This window comes from Mustela erminea, chromosome 9 (genome assembly GCF_009829155.1).
Source record: "Mustela erminea isolate mMusErm1 chromosome 9, mMusErm1.Pri, whole genome shotgun sequence".
In the NCBI taxonomy this organism is placed as follows: domain Eukaryota; kingdom Metazoa; phylum Chordata; class Mammalia; order Carnivora; family Mustelidae; genus Mustela; species Mustela erminea.
In genome coordinates this window covers 13,492,254-13,515,830 of record NC_045622.1, presented here as the reverse complement: position 1 = coordinate 13,515,830, position 23,577 = coordinate 13,492,254, and the positions used below count along the sequence as shown (strand labels likewise).

General features: G+C 53.0%; 1 protein-coding gene across 5 annotated transcripts; it reads left to right on the top strand.

Annotated features, from left to right (window-relative positions):
• BACE1 (beta-secretase 1) lies at positions 1 to 23,189 on the top strand. Of its 5 annotated transcripts, none has more exons than XM_032356500.1 (9): positions 412 to 737; positions 13,812 to 13,900; positions 15,365 to 15,581; positions 16,084 to 16,221; positions 17,031 to 17,165; positions 18,136 to 18,237; positions 18,595 to 18,744; positions 18,997 to 19,168; positions 19,821 to 20,062. In XM_032356500.1, the coding sequence occupies exons 1-9, from the start codon at positions 477 to 479 to the stop codon at positions 20,060 to 20,062; spliced, it is 1,506 nt and encodes a 501-aa protein (XP_032212391.1). In that variant the 5' UTR covers positions 412 to 476. The 5 variants fall into 5 exon arrangements, with proteins under 5 accessions (XP_032212389.1, XP_032212388.1, XP_032212391.1 ...); XM_032356499.1 differs by having other exon boundaries at positions 477 to 737; positions 15,365 to 15,449; XM_032356497.1 differs by having other exon boundaries at positions 2 to 737; positions 15,365 to 15,449; positions 18,136 to 18,744; positions 19,821 to 23,189.
• The last annotated feature ends 388 nt before the right edge of the window (positions 23,190 to 23,577 follow it).

The window sequence follows — 23,577 nt, the reverse complement described above, 5'->3', positions numbered from 1 at the left end:
CAGCCACCGCCACAAGTCTTTCCGCCTCCCCAGCCTTCCTAGGAGCTGGGAGCTGGATTACGGTGGCCTGACCAGCACACGCAGCTGCGGCCGCCCGGAGCCCCTGCGCCTTGCCCCGCCGCCCGGCCAGCCAGAGGACCGAGAAGCCCGCGGCCGCCGACCGGCCATGCCCGCCCCTCCCAGCCGCCCGGGGGGCCCGAACCGTCCTCTCCCAGACCTCCGCTGAGGCTGGGCGCCACTGGCCAGATGTAGCCGGCTTCGGATCCGTCTCCTCCCCTCTCTCTCTGCGGATCTCTCCTGTCTGATCCCCACAGCCTGCACCCGGGGGCCGGCGAGGGGCCTGCAGGCTCCGGAGCCCTGATGCCTCGCAGCCCACTGTCCTGAGCGGCCACCACCGGCTCCCGGAGTTGAGGGCAGCAACAGGGCCGGACGTGGTCCCGGAGTGCGCCCAGAGGGCCCCAGAGGTCAGGCCCACCATGGCCCAAGCGCTGCCCTGGCTCCTGCTGTGGATGGGCTGGGGAGTGCTGCCCGCCCGCTGCTCCCAGCCCGGCATCCGGCTGCCCCTGCGAAGCGGGCTGGGGGCGCCCCCCCTGGGGCTGCGGCTGCCCCGGGAGACCGCGGAGGAGCCGGAGGAGCCCAGCCGGAGGGGAAGCTTTGTGGAGATGGTGGACAACCTGAGGGGCAAGTCCGGTCAGGGCTACTACGTGGAGATGACCGTGGGCAGCCCCCCACAGACGGTAAGGTCTCCAGGCCAGCCCTACCGTCCTTTCTGCATGGGGGTGGGAGGGGTGCAGCATGCTGGCCCCCGCAAAATGGGCGGGACGGTGTGGACTGGAGGGACCATCTCCCAGATGTTTCCTCTGGGATCTGCTTGGTAGCAGTCACCCCCAAAGTTCCCCTTTCCCACCTCTCTTCCCCTCACAGACTTCCCTGCCCCCCTCATCTGACAGCCCTCCCCTCGCCCCAGCCTCACACACCTACCCCTCAGTAAGGATTTGCGGCCAGAGAAACACTCCATGGGAGAGCCTGGCCTGGGGGAGGGTCCAAGCAATAGGGGCTCTGTGAACAGGTGTCAGCCCTGCCAAGCCTGAGTCTCCCAACCCTGGCACTGGGGATCTTGGTCCACCCAACCCTCAGCCCTCCTCCGGTGTTCCCGGTAACCTGGGCTTCTGACCATCATTCCCAGCACCCTGAGGACCCAGGAATCCTGGCACGAGTTGGAGCAGCCCCTTGCTCCCACTGTCTGGGCTGGCGCGGGGACAGCAAAGTGAGGTTTCCCAGCTCCTCTGACCTCCACTCCAGCCCAGAAGCCCTGGACAGACTCCTGCTTCCCCAGCCCCTCCCAACTCCTCCCCCTCCCCCAGTGCCTTCGGCACTCCAGCCCCTCCCCCTCCCCCGTGCTGCGGAGTACAGGCCGGAGGGGACTGAATTGAGCCTGGGGAAAGGACTAACCATAGCCCAGGAGCCAGAGCCCCCTTCTAAGAATGCAACTCCCTCTATGAGGCGATAGGCGCCGCGGGGGGGGGGGGGGGAGCGTGGCAGCGTGGATGGAGAAAACACCGCCAGCTGTCCCCATCCTTCCAGCCCTCTGCGGTACCTGCAAGGTGGCAGGTGGAGGTTGCACCCTCTGTGCCTGCGTGGGTGGGGTGCTGGGGCTGCCCCCAGGGCACATCTGCCTTCTCCGTGGGTGGTGGGCCTGGGCACGGGTGGCGGGACGGTTCTGTATGTGCTGGTGTGTGTCACCTTGAATCTGAGTCTGCACTTTGCTGAGCCAACCCCCTCCCCCCAGATCTGTGGGATCTGTGTCCGGGAGGCCTGCCCTTGGGAGGGTCTGTGAAGGTGGGAGTGTGTTTACATGCAGAGAGGGAAGAGCCACACTTCTGTGAACTTCTCAGACAGCTCTTACCCTGGATCTGGGAGAAACACAAACCTCCATCCCCCAATTACCTGACAGAAGCAAATCTTCCCAGTCCCCACGGCCCAGGCCTGCCTCCCACCTCCCAGCTGATGCAAGGCTCTGGTCTCCCCTACTTCCCCTTCTCTTTCCTGTGTACTATAACTTCCCCAGAAAGTCTCAAGTCAGGGTGACCATAGGCCCCTAGCAGCCGGGACCAACAGGAGACTAGGTATGATCAGATAACAGGGGGACTTGGAGACCTGCAACCTCTGCCCGCCAGTGTCTGCTACCGATAAGTGATGCAAGGACTTATACCCTGGGGCATGAACACACAAAGGGGACACACAAAGGGGCTGTGGAGCCACCTGACAAACCAGGAATTCCAGCACCAACCCACAGCTTTTCCTTTTCTCAGTCTTGTGGCCTGGGGCAAATTCTGCAACTTCTCTGAGCTTAGGGCCCTGTCTCCAAAGTGGGTGAAATGAGATCTCCTTTGCAAGGTTCTCGTGAGGGATTAAGTGGGACTGTGTAGGGGAAATCACCTTGAACAATGCACCCAGACACACGGCTGACCTCTAGTACATATGAAGTCACTTTCCGCTAACTTCTCCAGCCATGTGTCTCTTCTGGGCTATGCAATGATGCCTAAGAACTTGGATGCTCTGGACCACCATGTGTCACACATATGGAACTCAGGGGACAGGTACTAGACTTCACTGGACCCCTGAGAGCATATGTATATTCCCCGGCGTGGGCCAGAAATTGGCCAGGAGTAATTGTCCAACAAATGTCAATTCCTTCCCCCTTCCTTCCTAGAAAGGGAAAGTGGCCCTATGGTTCAAAACTGGCCCAAGGAACCATTGCTAGGGAGCCCACAGTTGGAACGACTCTGGCTCACCCTTTGGCTGGGAACCCAAGCCAGCGCCAGCCTGTCTGTACCCTGTGGTGACTTTGACTCTCTCCCCAGCACTCTCGAGAAGGAGGCCGTTTCTGCTCAGCTGGTGGGGCTCTTGTGAGCACCAGATGAGAACCTGGTGGGCAGAGCACTTTCTATACGCCAGGTGTTTAGGCTCAGGGGTTGAGAACTGACCCACCAAGAAATAGGAGATAAGTTTTCTGCCCATAAGGAGTGTAGAGCATGGAAGTGTAAGTGCCAGGACAAGGTAATCCAGAGCAGCACCCAAAGGCGGGCTCCCAGACCCTCACCACCAAATCTATTACAAACCTCTCTGGCCCCATCCCAGACCTACTGAGTTAGAATTGGGGGGGGGGGTTATTGCTCAAGTTTGAGAAGCCCTGATCTGGCGTCGTACAAAGAGTGAGTGCTATAGGTGTTCAGAAGGTAAAATCAGGGAAGACCCCCCCCCCGGGGGGAGGTGTGCTGTGAGCAGGGTCCTGAAGGATGGCGAGGAGAGGGGAGGCTGTTCCCAGCGGGGAAGTGGCATCCATCCCATCAAACTGTCATTGCATTTAACTCGAATGTCCACTGCTTCCCCACCGTTAGCCTGGGTCCCTGGGACCGGAAGCCACAGCGAATGAGAGAATGAGTCTTGTGCATTTGCTCAGGGGACAGCAAGAAACCCAGTCCTGTTAATGCTGCAGGTCTGGGTAAAGAGGATAGAACCAAATCGCCAGAAGCCTTTAATATGAAGCTCTACAGTTTGGGTTGGGGTTAGCAGATATCAGGGGAAGCTTGAGTTTCTTTGTACTGGGGCTGACATAGAGAAAGCAATCTTTGAGGAAGAGACATCTGATTTTGAGGAGGAATGGGACTGAGAGGTACGGCGGTGATGGGCTCTGTCACAGCAGTCCAGGTGTGAAGCACCACGAGGACGGCACGTGGCCGTAATAAGACGGAAAGGGAAGGGAAGACCAGGGTGCGGGAACGTCCCAGGGCAGCCAGACACAGGATTCGGGGACACTCGTGTGACAGGTGAGGAGGAAGGTATGAGATGATTTTCACGATCCTGATCTGGGCTGAACTGGAAGATAGCAAGACCATCCGAGGGATCCGGAGAGCTGCCAGGAGGGGTTGCCGGATACAAATACATACCTTGTATTTGTGGTGGCAGTTTATGTAAAGTTTTCTAATATGTTCTACATCATTTTCTTCTTGACAGTAATTCCTGCAATATATACAAATGGTCTCATCCCTTCTTACAAAAGAAATGGGGAGTGAAAGTTTAAACAGTTGGCCAGGAGACCAGCCTGTAAGCTGAGACCCTTTGTCGTCTGGATCTCAGACACTCTCCTAGCCACCTGCCCAGGTGTCTGGGGGACAGGAGAGGGAGAAGAGCATTCCTTTTCATTTTCCCATGACACCTGCTCCCGTGTCCCTTACGAGACTTAAGTAGTATTATAGAACATACTATAACTGGTTTTTTATTTGTTTCCCTCCCAGAACATCAAGCTCTCGAGAACAAGTTCTTTTAAAAAGATTTTTTTTTTTTTGCAGTGTCTTATTTGTCTTTCATATCCATGATAGCGGCAGATTCAGAACACGCGCCTAAAAAGCACTGAGCGAGTGAATAAATAAAATGTAAGACATCTAAATGGAACTCATGGTGGGCAATTCTAAGTGCAGGACTGGCGCTCTGAGAGAAAGAAGCATTTTCATCCTTTTCACTTAAATGAAAGGATATCATCTCATTCTAATGGGATGAACCTCGGTCTCCAAACCCAGGATAATGATGGTTGTTAGGACTGAAATCTGGTGGCAGTCAATGCAGTGTAGCAGATGCTTGTCGAGCACCTACTGTGTGCAGAAGAGAAAAATAATGTCATTGCCCTCGCCCTTGGAGAGCCCGGGGTTTGGTGTGAGACACAGACATATGAACAGCTAAATATCATATAAGACCAAAAGCATTTGGTACAAAAAGAAGAACAGTGAGTCTTAGAAGTGCAAAGAAAGAAGCAGTTACTACTGACAGGGTGTTAGGAGAGGCTTGCTGGAAAAGGCAGCATCTGAGTATGGCCTAGAAAGATGAGAAAGCTTAGCTCTGTGGAGAGTGGGGGGTAGAAAGGCTTCGTGAAGAGAGGATGCACGAGCCTGGCTGAGAAGCTGGGAGTTGCGGCAGTGGTGCCGGGAGGTGGAGTGGAGGTTGGGCTGTATTCTGCAGGCAGGCGAGAGTTCTTTGAGTATATGAGAAGGGCAATGGTCCAGTATCATTCTGGTTCGAGGAAAACAACTCTGGGTGGAACGGAGCTGGATAGTCTAGAGCCCCAGACTAAGACCTGACTCAGGGCCCGAGGGCTTGAAAGATGCTGATGGCAGGGAGGACAGAAAGGATGGGGGGTCCTCAGAGATCCAGCCTTCACATGGCCGTTCAGCCAGGAGTTCTGTGCTCCTGGGGAGGGAGAGGGAAGAGAAGAGGTTGTTGGAGCACAACAAAAGGAGCGAACTTTGAAAGTATAATATAGGTTATCAAAATCCCATGCCTATGATTCTGCTTTAATTGCAAGGGTTAAGTACTAGTGTGTCCTTTGGCGGGGGTTGGGGAGGTAAGGGAACTGAGGCTCAGAGAGACTAAGGGGTTTGCCCAAGGACACTCAACTAAGGAAAACAGAGCCGGGGTTCAAATCTGGGTCTTTGGATTCCAAGTCTAAATACTGGGTTCTTTCTTGTGTTCTCCGGTCTGGGACATGTTGGTTGCCTTTGAGATGCCAGTGGGCCTTTCTTGTCGATGGATCCAGCAGCTAGCTAAGCATGGGGATCTGGAAACCACAAGAGAAGTTAGGACTGGACAGGCAGACTCTGGAGTCACCTGCAGAGATGGTTTGGAAGCCAAGTTCACAAACAGGCTTATTGTTTGAGAGAGTGGAGGAAAGTGGGGGGGCAATGATTAGGGAAGGAATATTGAATGTAGACTGGGACTCAATGGTGCCAGAGAAAATGATCAGAGAAGTAGAAAAATGAGGGTTCAGGGTATTGGAAACTGAGAAGAGCCAATGGTTTTCCACCCCCTCTCCCTCAAACGGTTTTCAACTGTGATTTGTGGGATTCTATAGAAGAACCTCAAGGATGAAGGAGATTAGGAAGAAGGTATGAGGCAAGACTTTGGACCTTTCACACCTCCCATCACCAAGCCCTCCCCCTTCTCCCTGCTTGCAAGTCAACTTTTATTATTTTTATATAGTGGAATTCCAGATCCTTCCTTCCTTCCATCCTTCCTTCCTTCCTATACCAAAAAGGTTGAAAACCATTGAACTCAAAGAGCCACTATCCAAATTAGACAAAGCAAGATTAGACAAGATCCCACTTCTAAGTTGCCCACCTCGTCCCTGAGACCGCAGCTCCCCTCAGGTTGCACAGAGGGCTTTGCTAGGACCCTCCCACTGTCATTTCACACACTTCTCTTCTGCCTCCCCAAGTCAGGAGAGGAAGAGTTCAGCTGCGAGTGGGGGGTATGGGAAAGACCGGGACCTCCCACTAAGGTAGAAGGTCAGGAACCCTTCTTGGGTATCTCCGATAAAGATCTAAGCAGAAAATTCTGGTTGAAAATCTGGGGAGAGAAACCTCTCTCAGGGAAACTGCCATGTCTGACCACTAACTTCTCTTCTGAGAGTATCTGTCTTTGGGGCCTGGGCAGTGGAGAGGTCTGGGCAGGAGCCAGACCCTTTTCCCAGTCCGTGAGCTGCCCCAGGCAGGATGGGCCCAGAGGGCTGGGAAGCATTTGCTGACACCACGCACGCAGCTGCTGTAGCCAGTGGTTCCTGAGAGGGAGGCAGTACTCCCTCTGAGGAGAATGGGAAATCAGTAGTCTTAGGGGCTGACTGGGGGAACCAGGACTCCCTGGGCTTTTTTTCTCAAGATTGTGACAAAGCCACAGAGCAAGCTGGCTGAGCTCTGTGCCTCTGCCGTGCCAGCCTGTCCACTGTCAGCAGGTCTCCTGGACTGCTAGCAACCTGTGGCTACTCTCTCTACTGCCCACCATGCCCCCCCACCTAGACCTTGTGTCTGGGCTACAGTGGCCTCTCAGAGCTGGTGAACGCCACCAACTCTTTTCCAGTGCCTGTAGACTTTCCTTGCCAGATGGCGCGAGGCATGAGCGATGGCATCTCCCAATGGCTCAAACATGACCCAGGTGCCCTGGAAGAGACTGGGCTTCTGCCAGAGATCAGCTATCTTTTCAACTGAGGACAGACCAAGAGAAGATTCAAGCCACTGCAACCTGTGCACAAGGACACGGTTAGACAGTAGGAGACACTTGCTGTCTTACGGTGAAAAAGCAGGGAGCCGGTAGCTGCTGTGAGACCTCACGGACTGGGGGTGCCCAGGTGGGTTCTGTGGAGCCTGCGGGCGCTGGGGAGCTGCATGAAGAGCCACCGCAGGGAGGGGACAGAGACCGAGGAGGTAAAACCTCTCTCTACAAAAGAACAACTCTTGTTCTTTTCTCTTTGGTACGTGGGATCCTGCATAAGGTTGGAAAAGGGTTCTGCTGCTTAAAAAAAAATGAAAGAAAGAAAGAAAAAGAAAGAAAGAAAGAAAGAAAGAAAGAAAGGAAGGAAAAAGTTTGAAAAACCATCATCGTAGATCTGTTCTTTAAGAACAGACATGGACATTTTTGGTCTATTCACCTCCATTATATCGTCTGAATAGGAAGCCTTAATAAATATCATTTGAGCTGGGTTTGACACCGGAGGACAGGCAGCATCCTGGTCTAAAAGGACAAGCGTGCATCCAATAAGATTTGGGTTGACCCTGCCACCTTAGAATTCCCTAAAAACAAAACAAGCCAAAGTAGGGTAAGTGGCACCAGGGAGCCTGCTTACCCCCAGGTATCCGTCATCAGCTTCAGCCTGGAGAGAGAAGTGGAAGGCACTGGATCCGCCTAGGGAAAGGATTTCCAGTGGGTCAGCCGATTCGGTCCAGGTGGAGGGAACCTGGACAGGATCCAATCGCTGGAGTCATTGGAGGCAGGAGCTGTGAGCTCTGTTGACCCTGAGCCTCTCCCATATGCTGACGTTAGGCTCCTCTTGTCCTTCCTTGCCCCCTTCTCTCAGCCTTGGGCAAACTCAGGTCTGGGGATATCCACTTAGGCAAGCCGATGAAGCTGACTCGAGGCTCTGAGACCAAGGAAGCCCTTGGTCTAAGAACCCGCGTGGAAAATCCAGCCAGTGTCGTGGCTAAGGTGGGCATCAGTTATTGTCACCATAGACAGTCCCAGATTAAACTAGTCTCAGTCAGTGTGGGACTGAGAAGGAATCGCTGAAGTCTGTAGGGTCACAGGGAACTGCAGGAAATTGGGCAATTACTGTCAGTGCAGGAAAAAAATCATTATGGAGCACCTGCTAAGGGTTAGTGATGGGTAAGATAATAAAATAAGCCCCTACCCTTGTGGGGCTCATAGTATGGGGGACAGACATTACATAAATGATTAAAGGTTTTATTTGACACACAAAATGAGATCACAAGTAGGCAGAGAGGCAGGCAGAGAGAGAGGAGGGAGGCAGGCTCCCCGCTGAGCAGAGAGCCCAATGCAGGACTCGATCCCAGGACCCTGAGATCATGACCCGAGCCGAAGGCCAGAGGCCCAACCCACTGAGCCACCCAGGCGCCCTACAGAAATGGTTAAAGGCTTGATGAGCAATATACAAAAAGTACAGTGGACCTACAGGACCTGCACCTTATCTTGGCTGGGGGTGTCAGGGCAAGACCTTTGGGAGAAAGGATATTTACACTGTGACTTGAAAGATGACTAGAATTAGCCAAAACAGAGAGAATATTCCAGGCATAGGAAAGAGCATACACAAAGATGCAGAGCTGAGATCATCATGCTTTTGAGAAGCATGGTGAGGGAGGGGGAAAAGTGAGAAATGTTCATTGGAGTTGACCTTGGTAGGTGAGATGCCCCCAAGGACAAGGATTTCAAGATTGAATTTGGATTGTGAATCCGATGCTATGTAACAAACTACTCTAAAACTTGGTAGCTGGGAACAAGAGTCACAGTGGTTTCCAGGATTGTGGGGGTTCGCTGTGGCTCTTCTCCAGGTCTTATCTGTGCTCACTCACGTGGCTGCATTCAGCCGGTGGGTGAGTGGGGTGTCTGCTGGACCTCTTTCTCCATGAAGGCTTTCATCCTCAAGGAGGCAAGATGGAGCTTCTCCCCATGAGTCTCAGGGTAGCATTCCAAAAGGAACCCAGGGCGCAGGCCTTCCCCAAGCCTCTGCTTTCCTGCTTTGCTGATTTCCATTGGCCAGAGCTATCACATGCTCAAACCCAGTGTCAACGTCAGGAGATCACACAAGAGCCTGGATACAGGGGTATGTGATTCGTTAGTGTAGCAATCTACCATATACTTCCTCTCCAAGTGAAAGACGGGAAGGTCAGGGACATCAAAGACCAGATGTGGAGTTGCCTAGAACCCGTGGATTCCTATCCAGCTTTGTGGATCATTGTGTAGAACGGATCAAGTTGCTCACTCATTCCAGATGTCAGTTCCTTCTCTATAAAATGGAAGAAAGCCTTCTACATCTCAGCCTCGGGTAAAAGGCTTGCTAGACAAGTGTGTAAGAGCTCTTCCCCCATCAACACAGAGACCCACATAGAAGGAAAGAGACTTCCTCTTTGATAGGAAGAATTAGAGTTTAAAAGCTCCCTCCTAGAGCCCCGGGATAGGCTACGAAGAGGGGTTGGGATCTTAGTAACTAGAGATCTTTCAGAGTTGATCTTTCAGAATCTCCCTAGGCTAACCAAAAGATGACTCCCAAAGGCTCTTTTCATCCAGAATAACCTGAGCTGTCCCTGTCTGCTAGTGAGAGCTGGGACCAAGACAGGTGAGATTTGGGGAACAAAGAGTTTACCCAGAACTCACTGGCTGCACACCCATCTCATCACCCAAGATCTGTTGCTGAAAACTCCTCCTCCAGGGGAGCCTCGCTTGCCGAGTGAAATGGGCAGGTGTACCTTTCCCTAAGGGGCTTGTTAGCACTTCCCAAGAAGTCACCATCCCTCAGAGGCACCCAGTGACACATTTGTTTGTTAAGTGATTGGCTGTGACCTAGCCCTGACCCTAGGTTGTGATCCCCTGGGGATCTAAATACAATAGCTGCAGAGACTCCCAAGTCAGCCTGGCCCTAAGGGATGGAGAAGAAGATGGCTCCAGGACCCTAAGTCTTGCGTCCCCTTCCCATGTCAAACCACAGCCCTGGCAAAGGGAAGACAGATCTGAGCTAAAGCGACACCTCAGAAGGCCCACAGCTGGGGAGTCCCTGTGGCATCTCTGCCACCCAACAAGCAAGACAGACTAGCTCTTTGTCCCTTCTGCCAGGCACCGTGATACCCACTGGGGATACAATGGGGAATTTTTAAAAAATTAGATACAAGGGAGATGAGAGTTAACGTGAAGCTATAGAGTGACACATTGTATGGCAGCATTTTCATAAGAGTGTCTGACCTGGTCTTTCCCTCTTACGAAGTCATCCCTTCTGAGCTCGGACCACGGGATGGTGGGAGATGAGTAAGACACACTCCCGACGGAGAGGAAGTGGTCTGGGCAGAGCGAATGGCCTTCAGGGGGAGGACCGTGGCTGCTCTGAGGACCTGTGAAGAGGCAGGTGTAGCCGGTGGGCAGGGGTCTGGGGCGTAGAGAACAAACAGGGCTGAGTGTCCAGCCATGACCCGACAATGAAGGGCCATGTAGGACATGCCAAAGCTTTAAATTTTTGTTTTAGTCGCAAAGGAAAATGATTGACATGGAAGGCAACATGGTCAGATTTGTACCTAGAAAAGACCACCCCAGCCGCAGCGCAGAGGCAGGTTGGAGAGGTCAAGGGTGGATGGACGCTGCCAAGGCCAGTTGAGAAGCTATTGTGATAGTCCAGAATGTGGCCCAGGGCGGCAAGGGAGGTGGCCAGAGAGGAGTACATTCACGAGACTTTTGAGAAGGTTAGTTGGACAGGACTTGATGCAGCGGGTAGAGATGTGAAGAAGAGGAAGGTGTTAAGATGTCCCCTCAGTTGCTGACTTACAGAACAGATGGACGGTGACGCCATCCACTGATACAGTGAACGCTGGGAAAAGGCAGATGGGCGGGACTGTGGAAGGTCGGCTTTGGACATCCTGGTTTGGAGGGAGTACGCTCTGTGCTTCTGGTGCTGCACGGGGAGGAAAGGGCTTAGGGCTCTGAGCTTAGGAGTGGTGGGCTCCTAGGGGATCCTCGGAGCTGCGGCCACAGGGGAGGTGGCTGAGGGAGAGCAGAGCCTGCAGGGAAGAGGGCTGAAGCCCGAGCCTCGAGAAGGGAGCCTGCAAAGCAGACAGAGGAGATCTGGTCAGAGCCGTGGGAGGACACCCTACAGGCCAGGGGGACAGGAAAGAGTTTCTGGGAGGGAGACGTCCTCACAGGCAGAGGAGGACTGATTTGAAAATGCCTTTTGTATTTGGTGACATGACGTCTCTGGTAGCTGTAGTAAGGGCTGTTTCATAGTGGAGGGAGGGGCAGCGGAGAACGGGCTTTGGGACGGGTTGAGGAATGAGTGGGAGGTGAAGAAATGAAGACAGCTTGGCTGAGAACTTCGGTTGTGAAGGAGGGGCGGGGAGCTGGAGGTGGAGGTGAGATTGAGGAAGGTTTTTAATGGACAGACTTGAGCATTTGTAAATGCCAGCAGGAGGAACCCAGATCGGGGTGGGGGGCAGAACGGCAGCGAATCCACTGGAGGGAAAGGGTGTAGTTCCCAGGGTCGGGCACCCACCCAGAGCAGGGGAGGGCCAGCCGAAGGAAAGGACGGGTGGACAAGGCCATAGGCAGGTTGCCAGGACTGGCTGTGGGGATGAGGGAGGCCCCCTCTGAGAGTCTGGTCCCAGCAGTAAGAGGCCAGGCGTCCCTTGCTTACAACCACTAACCCTCCTCTTCCAGGCTGCCCTTACCTGCCCTGCGTCAGGATGAGTAGTGGCTCAGCTGCCTAAGGCCCCTGCCCTGGGACAGGCCTCCTTGGGAGCCGGAGCGGGGGAAAACCTGCCTGGGGCTGGAGTAAGAAGTGTTAGAAGGACGAGACCAGGAATCCTTCTCCCAGAAGCCAGGAGCACTTTGCAAAGAGCAAACAGACAGCTGGCCATTTGCTCAGGAAGGAATCTCAGCTGTTTGTTTTGGTTTCTCATTTTTTTGTGGCGGGTGGAGAGGGGGTGGCGGGCAGACAGGGCCTGAACTCCCAGTGTCAGGGGGGGTGGGCTTGACCTGCTTTGAGGAGGAGGAAGGGGGAGGCCTTCCTCAGCTGAGAAAGGCTGGGCCTCCTGGCTCGGAGTGGTTTGCAGGAGGGGAGAGCGGTGGGGAGGCCTGGACCAGCTGGGGCCTCAGAAAAAACCCTGTGCCAGAGCGAAAGGTGGTTGTGTTTTCCTGGAGCTGTCAGGCACACGTTCCAGGGAGCCCTCTCTTGCACAGTCCTGGGGACCCTCTTTCTTTGGGGTCCAGTGAGAGGAGGAATCCCTGGAAGAATGAGGCCAACCGTAGGGCTGGGAGCAGAGTCCTGGCAGGTGGGGGAGGGGGTGCTGGGACGGGGGCGGGGGGGGGGTGCGTTTTAATCATTAACCTGGTGGACTGAAATCTGAGCTTCTGTGCCTCCAGCTCTATTGATTCTGAAAGCACAGCATCTGGAGCTGGTGGCCACTGGGAGACCCTGGAGAGGGCCTGGGGTAGAGACAGGGAAGAAGGGCCGGCAGGCAAATGGGAACCAGGCCAGGAGTAGGGGGCTGGGGAGGAGGGCGGGGCGGGGTCAGAGGTCTGGGCCACTGTGGGATGGAGAGGAGGCGCCTTGGCAGGAGTGGGGGGGCAGGCAGGAGGCCCTCTCAGGCATTGGGGGAGGTGCGGTCTGCAGAGCCGCACGGACCACTGAGAACAGGAAGGAGCCCGAGGATCTGGCAGGGAGGAGGAAACTGAAGCCCAGAGGAGCACGGTGACTTGCCCAAGGTGACAAGGTCAGAGCCTGCATCAAAACTGAGGTCAGCTGACTTCACTGCACTGAGGAGAGAGGACGAGGGAGTAAAAGGGCCCTGAGGTCAGGGTAGCCGCTGAGCTGATGGGCATGAAAAGTCAGCAAAAGAAGGCTGAATTCTCAGGGTTCCAGGTTTCCGAGGACAGGGGCATACGCTCTTTTTGCCTGTGAGGATACTACTGGCATTCAAAACATGGCTCTAGACTGACGGAGGGAGGGATCAGGCCATTGAAGGAGAAAGGAGGGTCAAGAAAGAAATGCTAGAAGGAGCTGCACAGCAAGGGGCACGGGGAAGACACCTGTCCGTATCCATCTTAGCCAAAACCCAGGGCCCTGACAAGATGGGTTTTCACTGCGACGGCAGAGTGGGCTCCTGGCTCCCTCCTATTTTCTGATAGTAGGACTCAGAGGCCTGTGTCACCTCTGAGACAGGAGGGGAGCCCTTCTTGGGGAGCCACATTCTGGCAGGCAGGGTCAGAAACATGTGGCACCTACAGGCCGTCCTGGTCCCTGTAGCTTCCCTGGCCAGTGCCAGCTCCCAGAATAGCATTTCCGAGCTGGACGGGGATGTGAGCCCAGCTGCCCGCTGGGTGATATGCTTCCCATGAGGACCAGAGGAGGGAAGGCGTGAGCTCGCAGATGGACTGGGACAGGTACCTGAGGTAAGGGCAGTCTGAAGGTGGAGAGAAGAGAGGACTGAAAACCACACACACGCAGAGATCACACGGCTCTGACAACACAGACAAGGTTAGGATTCCATAGAGAAGCCAGGAGCAGGCACAAGGCCATGCTGAGGGTGTCCGGGGATGCCACATTCTGTCGGTGGTCATGGTGGTAGCAGGCACTAGGCTGTCCAGCCCTGCGTCCTAGAAGCTTCTTCCTGGACGTTCCAAAGGGAGACTTTGTTGGCTGTGGCATGAAGGACAACAAAGGCAGAGAGCCCAGAGCCTCATGTCGGTAACATTTTTCTCTCCCCTTTCTCCGACAGCTCAACATCCTCGTGGACACAGGCAGCAGTAACTTTGCGGTGGGGGCTGCCCCCCACCCTTTCCTGCATCGCTACTACCAGAGGCAGCTGTGAGTCCTGGGGAGAGCTAGACAGAAGAATCCTTCCCAAGGATCCAGGGCCCAGAAGGGTCAGGGGAGGGCTTTGGAGAGAAAGACTAGCTCCTCAGATCCTTTCCAAGAAAGAGTGGAGAGGGGGGATTTGAGGCGCTCTACTATGGGAAAGGGTAGGTTGAGGGGCCAGAAGGAAGTTCTTCAGGACTGAGATGGGGCAGCTTCCTTGGGGAGAGAAAGAAGGAAGGAGAGGAGCCCCAAAGCTCCCAGAGCCATCTCAGGGTCTTGTCTGTGCTTGAATTGGGAGACATGGAGACTTTACCTCACCCCACACCCCCCACAGGGGCTGTCAGGCATCTGGCAAGACCAAGGCGGTCTAGGCGGAGCAGGCTACCATGACTGCTCCCTGTGCTGTGCCCTCACCCAGGGGCTGCTCCTGGTGGCATCACACAGTTCAAGGGACTGGAGGAGGAGCCTTCCATAAGCGCCACGGCCTGGACCAGTATCAGGGCCCGACAGCTAAAATGTCTCCCTGCACCACCCAGGGTTCCAACGGCCAGATTTAGCTAAGTGGTGGAAGAGAGGGTTGAAGTGAGTTTTTAAGGTAAGAGGCATAGAGATGACGTGGGAGCCTCCTTAGCATAAACACAAGAAGTGGCGAGAAGACATCTAATGTCTGAGGTGTCTCCGTGTGTGGAAATCTGTGAGGGGAGGCTTACGTCCCATTCTTGGGCTGGTAGGCAGATGCCAAAGCCGCCTGCCGCATCTTCTGCCTTCCCCATCTGAAGAAGGCCGGCCGGGAGCGGGGCGCAGTGAGGACCCAGGAAAGGGATTCATTCCAGCTCCTGGCCCCAGTCCCACCGCTGCCCCCCGCCCCAGCCGGCGCACACACAGGCCTGGGTCGTGGTGCCATGAGGCACAGGTGAAGGTCTCACGTGCCGACAGGTCTGTTCCACACAAGCAGTGTGTTAATACTTACCTGCTCTGCTGAGATGCGGTGCCAGCTCTTTCTCTGGAAGAACTTGCTGTAGAGGTTCTGCGTTCCTCCTGCCTGGCACTTTCTCTACCACTCAGATGGTACCACCAGGTCCCAAGGCAGCGACAGTCAAAGGCTCCTTTTCTCTGGGAGCCCAATGAAACCGGGGGGAGGAAGCGATGCCGCTAGCTGTTTCTCTGCGGCCGTGGCCACAATACACAAAGCCCAGGCTTGTTCCCCGCAGGGCCTGAGCTTCAGATCTAGGGATAGGAGCTGTGGAGACAGGACGGTGAGCCCCAGCAATAGCTCCCCTCATCTGTTTGCAAGATTACTCTATGTTCTGTTCTGGGTGATGGATCTGGGATATTCTACTGAGCAGCCTGAAAGCATCTTATCTTATGTGGGATGACCCTGAGAAAAGATAAGGCCTCAGGAGTAGGTTAGATGCTGGGTCCCCGTGCCAGGGTCATGGCATGCCTCCACAGACCTCTGCCTCCTCTCCACAGGTCCAGCACGTACCGGGACCTCCGGAAGGGCGTGTATGTGCCCTACACCCAGGGCAAGTGGGAGGGGGAGCTGGGCACCGACCTGGTGAGCATCCCCCATGGCCCCAACGTCACTGTGCGCGCCAACATCGCTGCCATCACTGAATCAGACAAGTTCTTCATCAATGGCTCCAACTGGGAGGGCATCCTGGGGCTGGCCTATGCTGAGATCGCCAGGGTGAGAGGCGCGAGGCTGAGCCCTGGACACTATGTCCACACCACACCCTGCATGTTACCCAGGGACGGGCTTGGAGAGAAGGGGAACTGACTAAAGGTGGGACACAGATCAGCCTAAAGGATTAGTTAGTGCGGATAGTTAGTGGCAGTCTGAATCCCGTCCCTGCAGAGGTCAGGCCTATAGTGAGGGATGCTATGACAGGTACAAGATTAGGCTCTGGTTTCTACTGACTCTCAATATCTTAAGAATAAGGGAGCCCCCCCACCCCCTGACCTGAAAACAGGTTAAGCATATGGGGATCAAAGATCCTATAGATCTTTCCTGTTTGCACTGCCAGTGTCTCTTGCTAACCCTCTCTCTGCCAAATCTCAGTTCTTCAAGATAGCCTTTGCCGAGGAACATCCCCCGAGTTTTGCTTTTGCCTTCCCGTTTAGGCAGGAGGCTGGCCTCTCCATTAGGGCCCCCTGTGTGAGGCTTCCCTCTTTGTCTCTTTCTGCCACAGCCGGATGACTCCCTGGAGCCGTTCTTTGACTCCCTGGTAAAGCAGACCCATGTTCCCAACCTCTTCTCCCTGCAGCTCTGTGGTGCAGGCTTCCCACTCAACCAGTCGGAAGTGCTAGCCTCAGTTGGAGGGAGCATGGTGAGTACGCCCTAGGAGAGGGCAGGTTCTAGCCCTGGGAAGAGGGATGGGTACCTCCCCCCCACCTCCAAGGCTGCAGCACAGTCTTGGGCTCTGCTACTTAGAATCAAGGGAAACCTCTTTAAACTCGCCACCACCACGTTTCTTTTTCTATCCTTTTCTTCTTTGCATTATCCAGAAAGAAATCCAGGTACCTATGGTAAACTTGGAAAGGATGAGATTAGGGAACTTCAAAAGAAATGTAAATAAGACCTCTGGGGCACCTGGGTGGCGGGGAGTCTGCTTCTCCTTCTCCCTCTGCGCCCCCCCCCATGCTCTCTAATAAATAAATAAAATCTTAAAAAAAAGAAAAGAAGAAGACCTCTCAAATTAAGATGATTCAGTCTGATGAACGAAAGGCAGCGATGTAAGGAGTTTAAAAGTCTATTTACTAATTAATTAGGATAACTGGTGAATGGTTCTCCATCTCTAACACACCAAGAAAATAAAACTTGTAAAAGAAGCAAATAATCATTCATTTAACATTTATTGTGCCAGTTTGGATTTAAATAACTTTATATTGAGGGCTGTGAGACTCTGAAACAAATAATTTAAAATCCTGTAAAGTCTTCCCCTGATATATTCTTAACACATTTAAAAAACTACAAATCACTTTGGGACAAGATTTGATCAGAAGAAGGAAGAAAAGAAAGGTGGCCTGTGAAGGGCTTTGCTACCCCCCAGAAATCTCTGATCCCACTGTTTGCTCTCTGGGTGACTTGCTGTCCCTTTGTGCCGGGACATGGGTACCTGCCTCCCTTTGTCTCCAGATCATCGGGGGTATCGACCACTCACTGTACACGGGCAGCCTCTGGTACACACCCATCCGGCGGGAGTGGTACTACGAGGTCATCATCGTGCGGGTGGAGATCAACGGGCAGGACCTGAAAATGGACTGCAAGGAGGTACCACCACCAAGGGGGGCCAGGGAGAGGGAAGGGGGAGGCAACATAGGATGAGGTCAGACCCTGAGTTATGAGGTTGGGAGGACAAGGCAGAGGAGCAGGACCTGCAGAAAGGGTTGGGGGCTGAGCCCAGAACAATCAGGAGCTTAATGGTATCAGTAACACAGCAGGACCTGAGGTTGGGGGCTAGGGACTGGCAGGGCACTTGCATGGGGACCTTGTGGCTTATGGTCTGGTAAGGGAAAAAAGCATGTCTGGGCTCCAGTTAGTACCTTGCTGGGCGGCCCTGGGCAAGTCTCGTGCCAGGTAGTGTGGAATGATGCAGGGGAAGCATCTGGCTTTGGAGCTGGAAAGACATAGGTTTCTAGTTCTGCCATTTACTGGCTATGTGCCCACAGGCAAGTTACTAGGTTGTGTTTCAGTTTCCTCATCTGCAAAGCAGAGGGAAAAACAGCTTTTCCAGAGATTGTGGTGAAGACAGAAAAATAAATTTCTTCTCCCAGTGCCTGGCACACAACAGTACCCAATAAACAGCAGCTCAACCGTTTGGGTCTTCCTTACCTAGATTCTTAATGTATGTTCAATCAGAAAATAAAAGAACTATGAAAAGTTAAAGCACTATACAAGGTAATTTTATTTTCAAGATTTGGAGAACGTCTGCCCAACCCAAGATACTAAGAATTAGCATTTACAGAATACTCCCTCCGTGCCAGGCGCCATTCTAAGAGCTCCGCATGTATTCATTTTATCCTTATAATAACTCTTTGAGGTAGGTGCTATTATTCTCCTCATTTTAAAGATGAGGAAACTGAGGCACAGAGGCTGAACAACTTGCCCAAGGGTATAATCCTAAGAGAATTGCCAAGCCAGGATGCCACCCTAGGGAGTCAGATCTACCCTTACGATTCCGGCCAGAGCCCAGCGTCAAAAAAGGCTTTTGACTCTTCTAACCCTCCCTTCTCCATCCTAGTACAACTACGACAAGAGCATCGTGGATAGTGGCACCACCAACCTTCGTTTGCCCAAGAAAGTGTTTGAAGCTGCCGTCAAATCCATCAAGGCAGCCTCCTCGGTCAGTGGGACTCAGGGCAGGGGTACAAGAGATGATACAGTGTCAGAGGAAGTCCGTGAAGGTCACAGCCCTCAGCAAGAGCCAAGCTGTCTACCCTTAGATCCTTCTACTTCAATGTCTTCAGAGCGAGTCTTTGACGGGCCTTGGCGTGCTCATCACACAGGCCCCCTTGTGCAGAGTTTTGGCCTCCCTCTCCAGCTCTGTTCCCCTAATTCTTGGGTTTCAGTGTACTTTCCCCCAGTTTGGACACTCCATAGAAAAGCAAAAAGAGGGCCCAGTAAGTGTTATCTGAGAGCGGGAGAAACGAGATGGCAGAAGAGGCGGATTCCTTACTGTTCCCCTTTCTTGACCACACAGACGGAGAAGTTCCCGGACGGGTTCTGGCTGGGGGAGCAGCTGGTGTGCTGGCAGGCGGGCACCACCCCTTGGAACATTTTCCCGGTCATCTCCCTCTACCTAATGGGCGAGGTCACCAATCAGTCCTTCCGCATCACCATCCTTCCACAGGTATGTCCCCAGCCGGAGTCGGTGGGGTCCCAGGTAGAGGGCAAGGTTCCCACGGGGAGGCAGGGAGCCGGCGTGTCTTCCCAGAAGGTGGAAGACAAGAGAGCAGGGTCCAGAGGCACAAAGCAAGCCCACGGAGCTCAGGGAAGGTGGCGGGAAGAGCACCCCCTAAGCACAGATATCTAGAAGGCTGGGGATGGCGGGGGACATGGAGAGGGGAGGACATCCTCTCCCTCTCGGACTGCTTGTCCTTAGCAATACCTGCGGCCAGTGGAAGACGTGGCCACGTCCCAAGATGACTGCTACAAGTTCGCCATCTCACAGTCCTCCACGGGCACTGTGATGGGAGCTGTGATCATGGAGGGCTTCTACGTCGTCTTTGATCGGGCCCGAAAGCGAATCGGCTTTGCTGTCAGTGCTTGTCATGGTAAGAGAGCCAGGGAGGAGAGTGTGGGCTCGTCTGTGCGTGTTCTCACCGTCCGGCAGTTAGGAGCCCCGGCCTGTCAGTCTAGGAGGTAGTCATAGTTGCCTCAAGGCAGAGTCAACACACTGTTAGAGCTAGCGTCCCAGCCTCGGGCTCTGTCCGTGTTGCCTGGTGTGGTGAGGCCTGCCCGGGTTGTAACCTCTGCCGGAGACCCAGAGCCGCCTCAGCCCCTAGGGAAGCTCCAGATTCCTGGGCAGCAGGCCGAGCCTGCAGTGACCCTGTGGGCTGCTACCCGATGGGGTCGAAGTCTCCTCCAGAATGGCGGTGGGGTCTTGCAAGTAGTATCAGCGGAAGCCGGTGAGCGTACTGGGCATACGTGGGGTATCTTTTTGGTCAAATCACAAGACTGACCTTTAGGTATCATTCCTACCACCTGGTTCCACAGGAAAGGGTTGTTGCTCCCAGGGCCCTGGGAGGAGACGTGGTTCTACCTAGCACGGCTTTTCTGGCCTGCTCCTAAGTATCTCCGAGGAAGGAGGGGCTAGAGCCTCCCCTCGAGCTCATTTCAAGGCTTACCAGGCAGTTCTTTTTGTCGTATGACCCAAACTGCTGTGTGACGTTGAGAGCTGCCCATTCGCGTTTGCCCTTTCCCCAGTGCACGATGAGTTCAGGACGGCAGCGGTGGAAGGCCCATTTATCACCCCAGACATGGAAGACTGTGGCTACAACATCCCACAGACAGACGAGTCGACCCTCATGACCATAGCCTACGTCATGGCGGCCATCTGCGCCCTCTTCATGCTGCCGCTCTGCCTCATGGTGTGCCAGTGGCGCTGCCTCCGCTGCCTGCGCCATCAACACGATGACTTTGCTGATGACATCTCCCTGCTGAAGTGAGGCGGCCCAGGGGCAGGAGACCGAGGTTTCCCTGGGCTGCATCTGGTGGTTCACTTTGGTCACAAGTGGGAGACACTGATGGCATTGGTGGCCAGAGCACCCCGAGACCCTCACCTGCCCACCAGATGCCTCTGCCTTGACAAAAAAGGAAAAGCGGGCAAGGTGGGTTACAGGAGTGGCACCTGTAGGAAACATGAGACGGAAGAAAGAAGCACTCTGGTGGTGGGAATACTCTTAGGCACCTCAGGCCTGAGCTGGGAAATTCTGCTGCTTGACACTTCAGCCTTGAACCTTTGCCCACCGTCCCTTTGGATTCTCCAACCCAAAGTATTCTTCTTTTCTTAGTTCCAGAAGTAGCGGCATCACAGCCACATCACCCCAGAGTGTGTCTCTCTGCAGAGAAAGGGCCAATGTCGTTCCCCTGCTGGCCCAAGTCAGTAGGAACGGATGCACAGTTTGCTATTTGCTTTAGTAATAGGGACTGTATAAACAAGCCTAACATTGGTACAAAGATTGCCTCTTGAATTAAACAAAAAATAATGAGACTGAATATTTGTACAGATGGGGGCGGTTGGAAGAGGAGAGGAGAGGGAGCACAAAGACAGGGAACAGCGGGGATTGGAGCTAGAAAAGGCAGAACCACGACCCCTTGCCAGTCCCAGTTTCGGACGGCATCTCCAAGAAAAGCCCATCCTGGAAGATGGGTGTTGCTGCCCAGTGTTTTCTTTTCTGTGGTTGTAGCCTGACCAAAAGTGAGTTGGGAAGAAGGGCTTACCTAGCCAAAAAGCTCTTTTTAACTCTCTTAAATGAAAAGTGCCCACTAAGAAGTTCCATCTGACAACTCAATTTCTACCTGAAAGATTGCACTTGTCTCTACCCTAACCCTTTGCCCCACACGTGATACATAACACTGACATTTCCCACCCCACCCCCAGCGCCCTAGGAGGAAGCAACTGGAACACAGCAAATAGAGCAGAGCTGGGCTCTGTCTTCCTGCTTACGTGTTCACTCCCTACCCCAAATCCCTATCCCTCTGCAGCTCTGCAGCTGAGGTGCTAAGAGGGATAGACAGGAGACCTCTCTAATTTAACCCTCGCAGGCAGAATCTACCAGATTCACTCAATAGGTACAGGTACGGTACCTCTGCCCAGATCTCTTTCTGTTCAGTTGAGCGTAGCAGTAAGATCTCCACATGACACAGAGCTGTTTCATCACCTTCTCTCCCCTCCGATGTACCCTCCATTACTTTGGCACCCCACAGTGGCACTAGTATTATACCCAGTGTCCGGACCGCGGGGCTTTATGGCTTTACCATCATTGCCTTCGGTAACAAGGCTGCTGGAGAAAGGCTGGCAGCCCCAGGGCTTCCATACTTCCTTCACCTCCAGAGCTCCTTAGGGGAGGGGACCCTTCTCCCCTATTCTACTCTCTACTCCCCACTCCAAATAGTACTTGGCTACCCAGGCTGGTTCTTGGGCTAGGTAGTGGGGACCAAGTTCATTTCCTCCCCATCAGTTCTAACACAGTCAACTCTGATACCAGTGTTAGCGGAAGACGTGATTCTCCTAGTAGACCCACCGGGTCCTGTTGCTAACTTGTCAACACACTGCTTCCAGGTATGGGACCTGCCTGCCGAGTGTGGAATTACCTGATGAGGGAAAGGGAAATACAGGAGGGCCTCTGGAGATCCTGGCTTCAGCCAGCTGCCCACAAGCCATAAACCAATAAAAAAAGAATACTGAATCACAGTTCTTTATCCGGGTTCTCTTCATTCCCCTTGCTCTTGGTGCTGCTTTGGACGACTGGGAACACCCCCTCCTAACTACAAAGACTGTCAGGAAGACTGGAGACTGTTTCCAGCTCGGAACTTACTGTGTAAATAAAACTTCCAGAACTGCTACCATGTAATGAAAACGCCACATTCTGCTTTATAATTTCTATCCATGTTGGGGAAAACTGGCTTTTTCCCAGCTCTTTCCAGGGCATAAAACTCAACCCCTTCATTAGTAAGTCCCAATGTCCTATTTTTTTTTTTTTAACTTGTACGTACTTTTCTTTTTACAGTTGCTTCTTTTCTATCCTGAAACTATTAAGTCTAAGTATATATATAAAAAAAAATCTTGACAACAGTTTCTTGCTTGTAAAAATACTATATATCTCTATTTTTAGAATCGACTCCTGAAAAGTGACTGTCCCACCTCTACTCACCGCATTAGAGGCCTTTCCCACCAATCTGCATGGCTTCTACCCCCACAGGCCAGGAGACAGAGGGAAAAGGGAGAGCATGGGTGCCCCAAACTTAAATGTTGCTTTCTGACTGATCCCGAACAAGACAGAGAAGACAGCAACAGTGAGGCCCCAACTTCCACACTCCCCAGACATCTGTCCCCCTGCTACCGTTGGCTTTCAAGGGGCTTTTACGAGGAAGCTGTTAAGTCCCCTCCCACTTATTCCTTTCTTCTCTCTATACTCCTTTGGCTTCAAGTATTTGTAGAAAAGAAAGAGAATGGCATTTATACCCATACTTAATTTCTAGACTTTTAGGGAATACTGAAAAACACTCCCGGTGGCCTAAAGGCTACTGCAAAGTTGATGAGAGAGAGTATCTTTTGATTACAAGAGAAAAAGTAAATGCCCCCAGATGAAAAGAACAAAGGAACCGGTCTTCCATTTTGCCACATTTCCACTCGTGATAGCTACAAACTGGACATTAATATTTCATTAACCAAAGAAGTGGGTCACCTGACCTCTACAGAGGGGAGAACTCAGGCCATTTCAATCACCCCACAAGATGCCAATGTGGTCCTGGGAAGTCCAGCTCCTGAAAATGAAGCCAGTCAACAAGCCTGAGCAAGGAAGGCAGGAGAAGGGAAAGACTGCATCTAAGAGACTAATGGGCAAGGATGAAGGACAAAGAAGGAAAAGATAAAAAACAGAGAGCAGGGAATATAATTGGATCTGAAAGGGAGAGGCTTTGCTACCCTGATAGTACTGCTAGTGCCAGGAAGCATTTCCAGGTCACAGAAGGGGAAAAACTGAGCTGTTGGTAATATAACAACGTCCTTCCCCTGGAGCTGATTTTTTTTTTTTTTTTTTAATTAAGACTTGGTTTCTCCTTGTTTAATTCCAAAAGAGAAGAAAGCTGAAGCCATTTCCCGTAGGAGTACAGATAAAAGGATAGGAAAAGATTCAAAGCTCTCATAGATTCACAGCTTTCACAGGTATAAACCTAAACACCGGAAGTGCTCAATAAGCAGACATGGGAAAGCGATCTTGTTCTAGATAGCTATCTATAGAACAAATGACTTCTAAACTTGAAATCCAACTCCCCTTCATATCACTTTGGCCTCCATTTTTCCCAGAACAGGAAACATGTCCCCCATAATTTTCTTGCTTCAAAAATTAAAATCCGGCATCCCAAGATCATTCTGCAAATAATTTTGCACAGACATCTCCTCACCCCAGTGCCTGCCTGGAGCTCACCCAAGGTCACCGAACAACTTGGTTGTGAACCA

Coding starts and splice junctions, on each gene's coding strand:
- BACE1 (XM_032356494.1), top strand. CDS start 477: ATGGCCCAAGCGCTGCCCTGGCTCCTGCTGTGGATGGGCTGGGGAGTG. Junction 16,222..17,030: donor CCTCAGTTGGAGGGAGCATG/GTGAGTACGCCC, acceptor CTTTGTCTCCAG/ATCATCGGGGGTATCGACCA. Junction 19,169..19,820: donor TGCTGTCAGTGCTTGTCATG/GTAAGAGAGCCA, acceptor CCCTTTCCCCAG/TGCACGATGAGTTCAGGACG.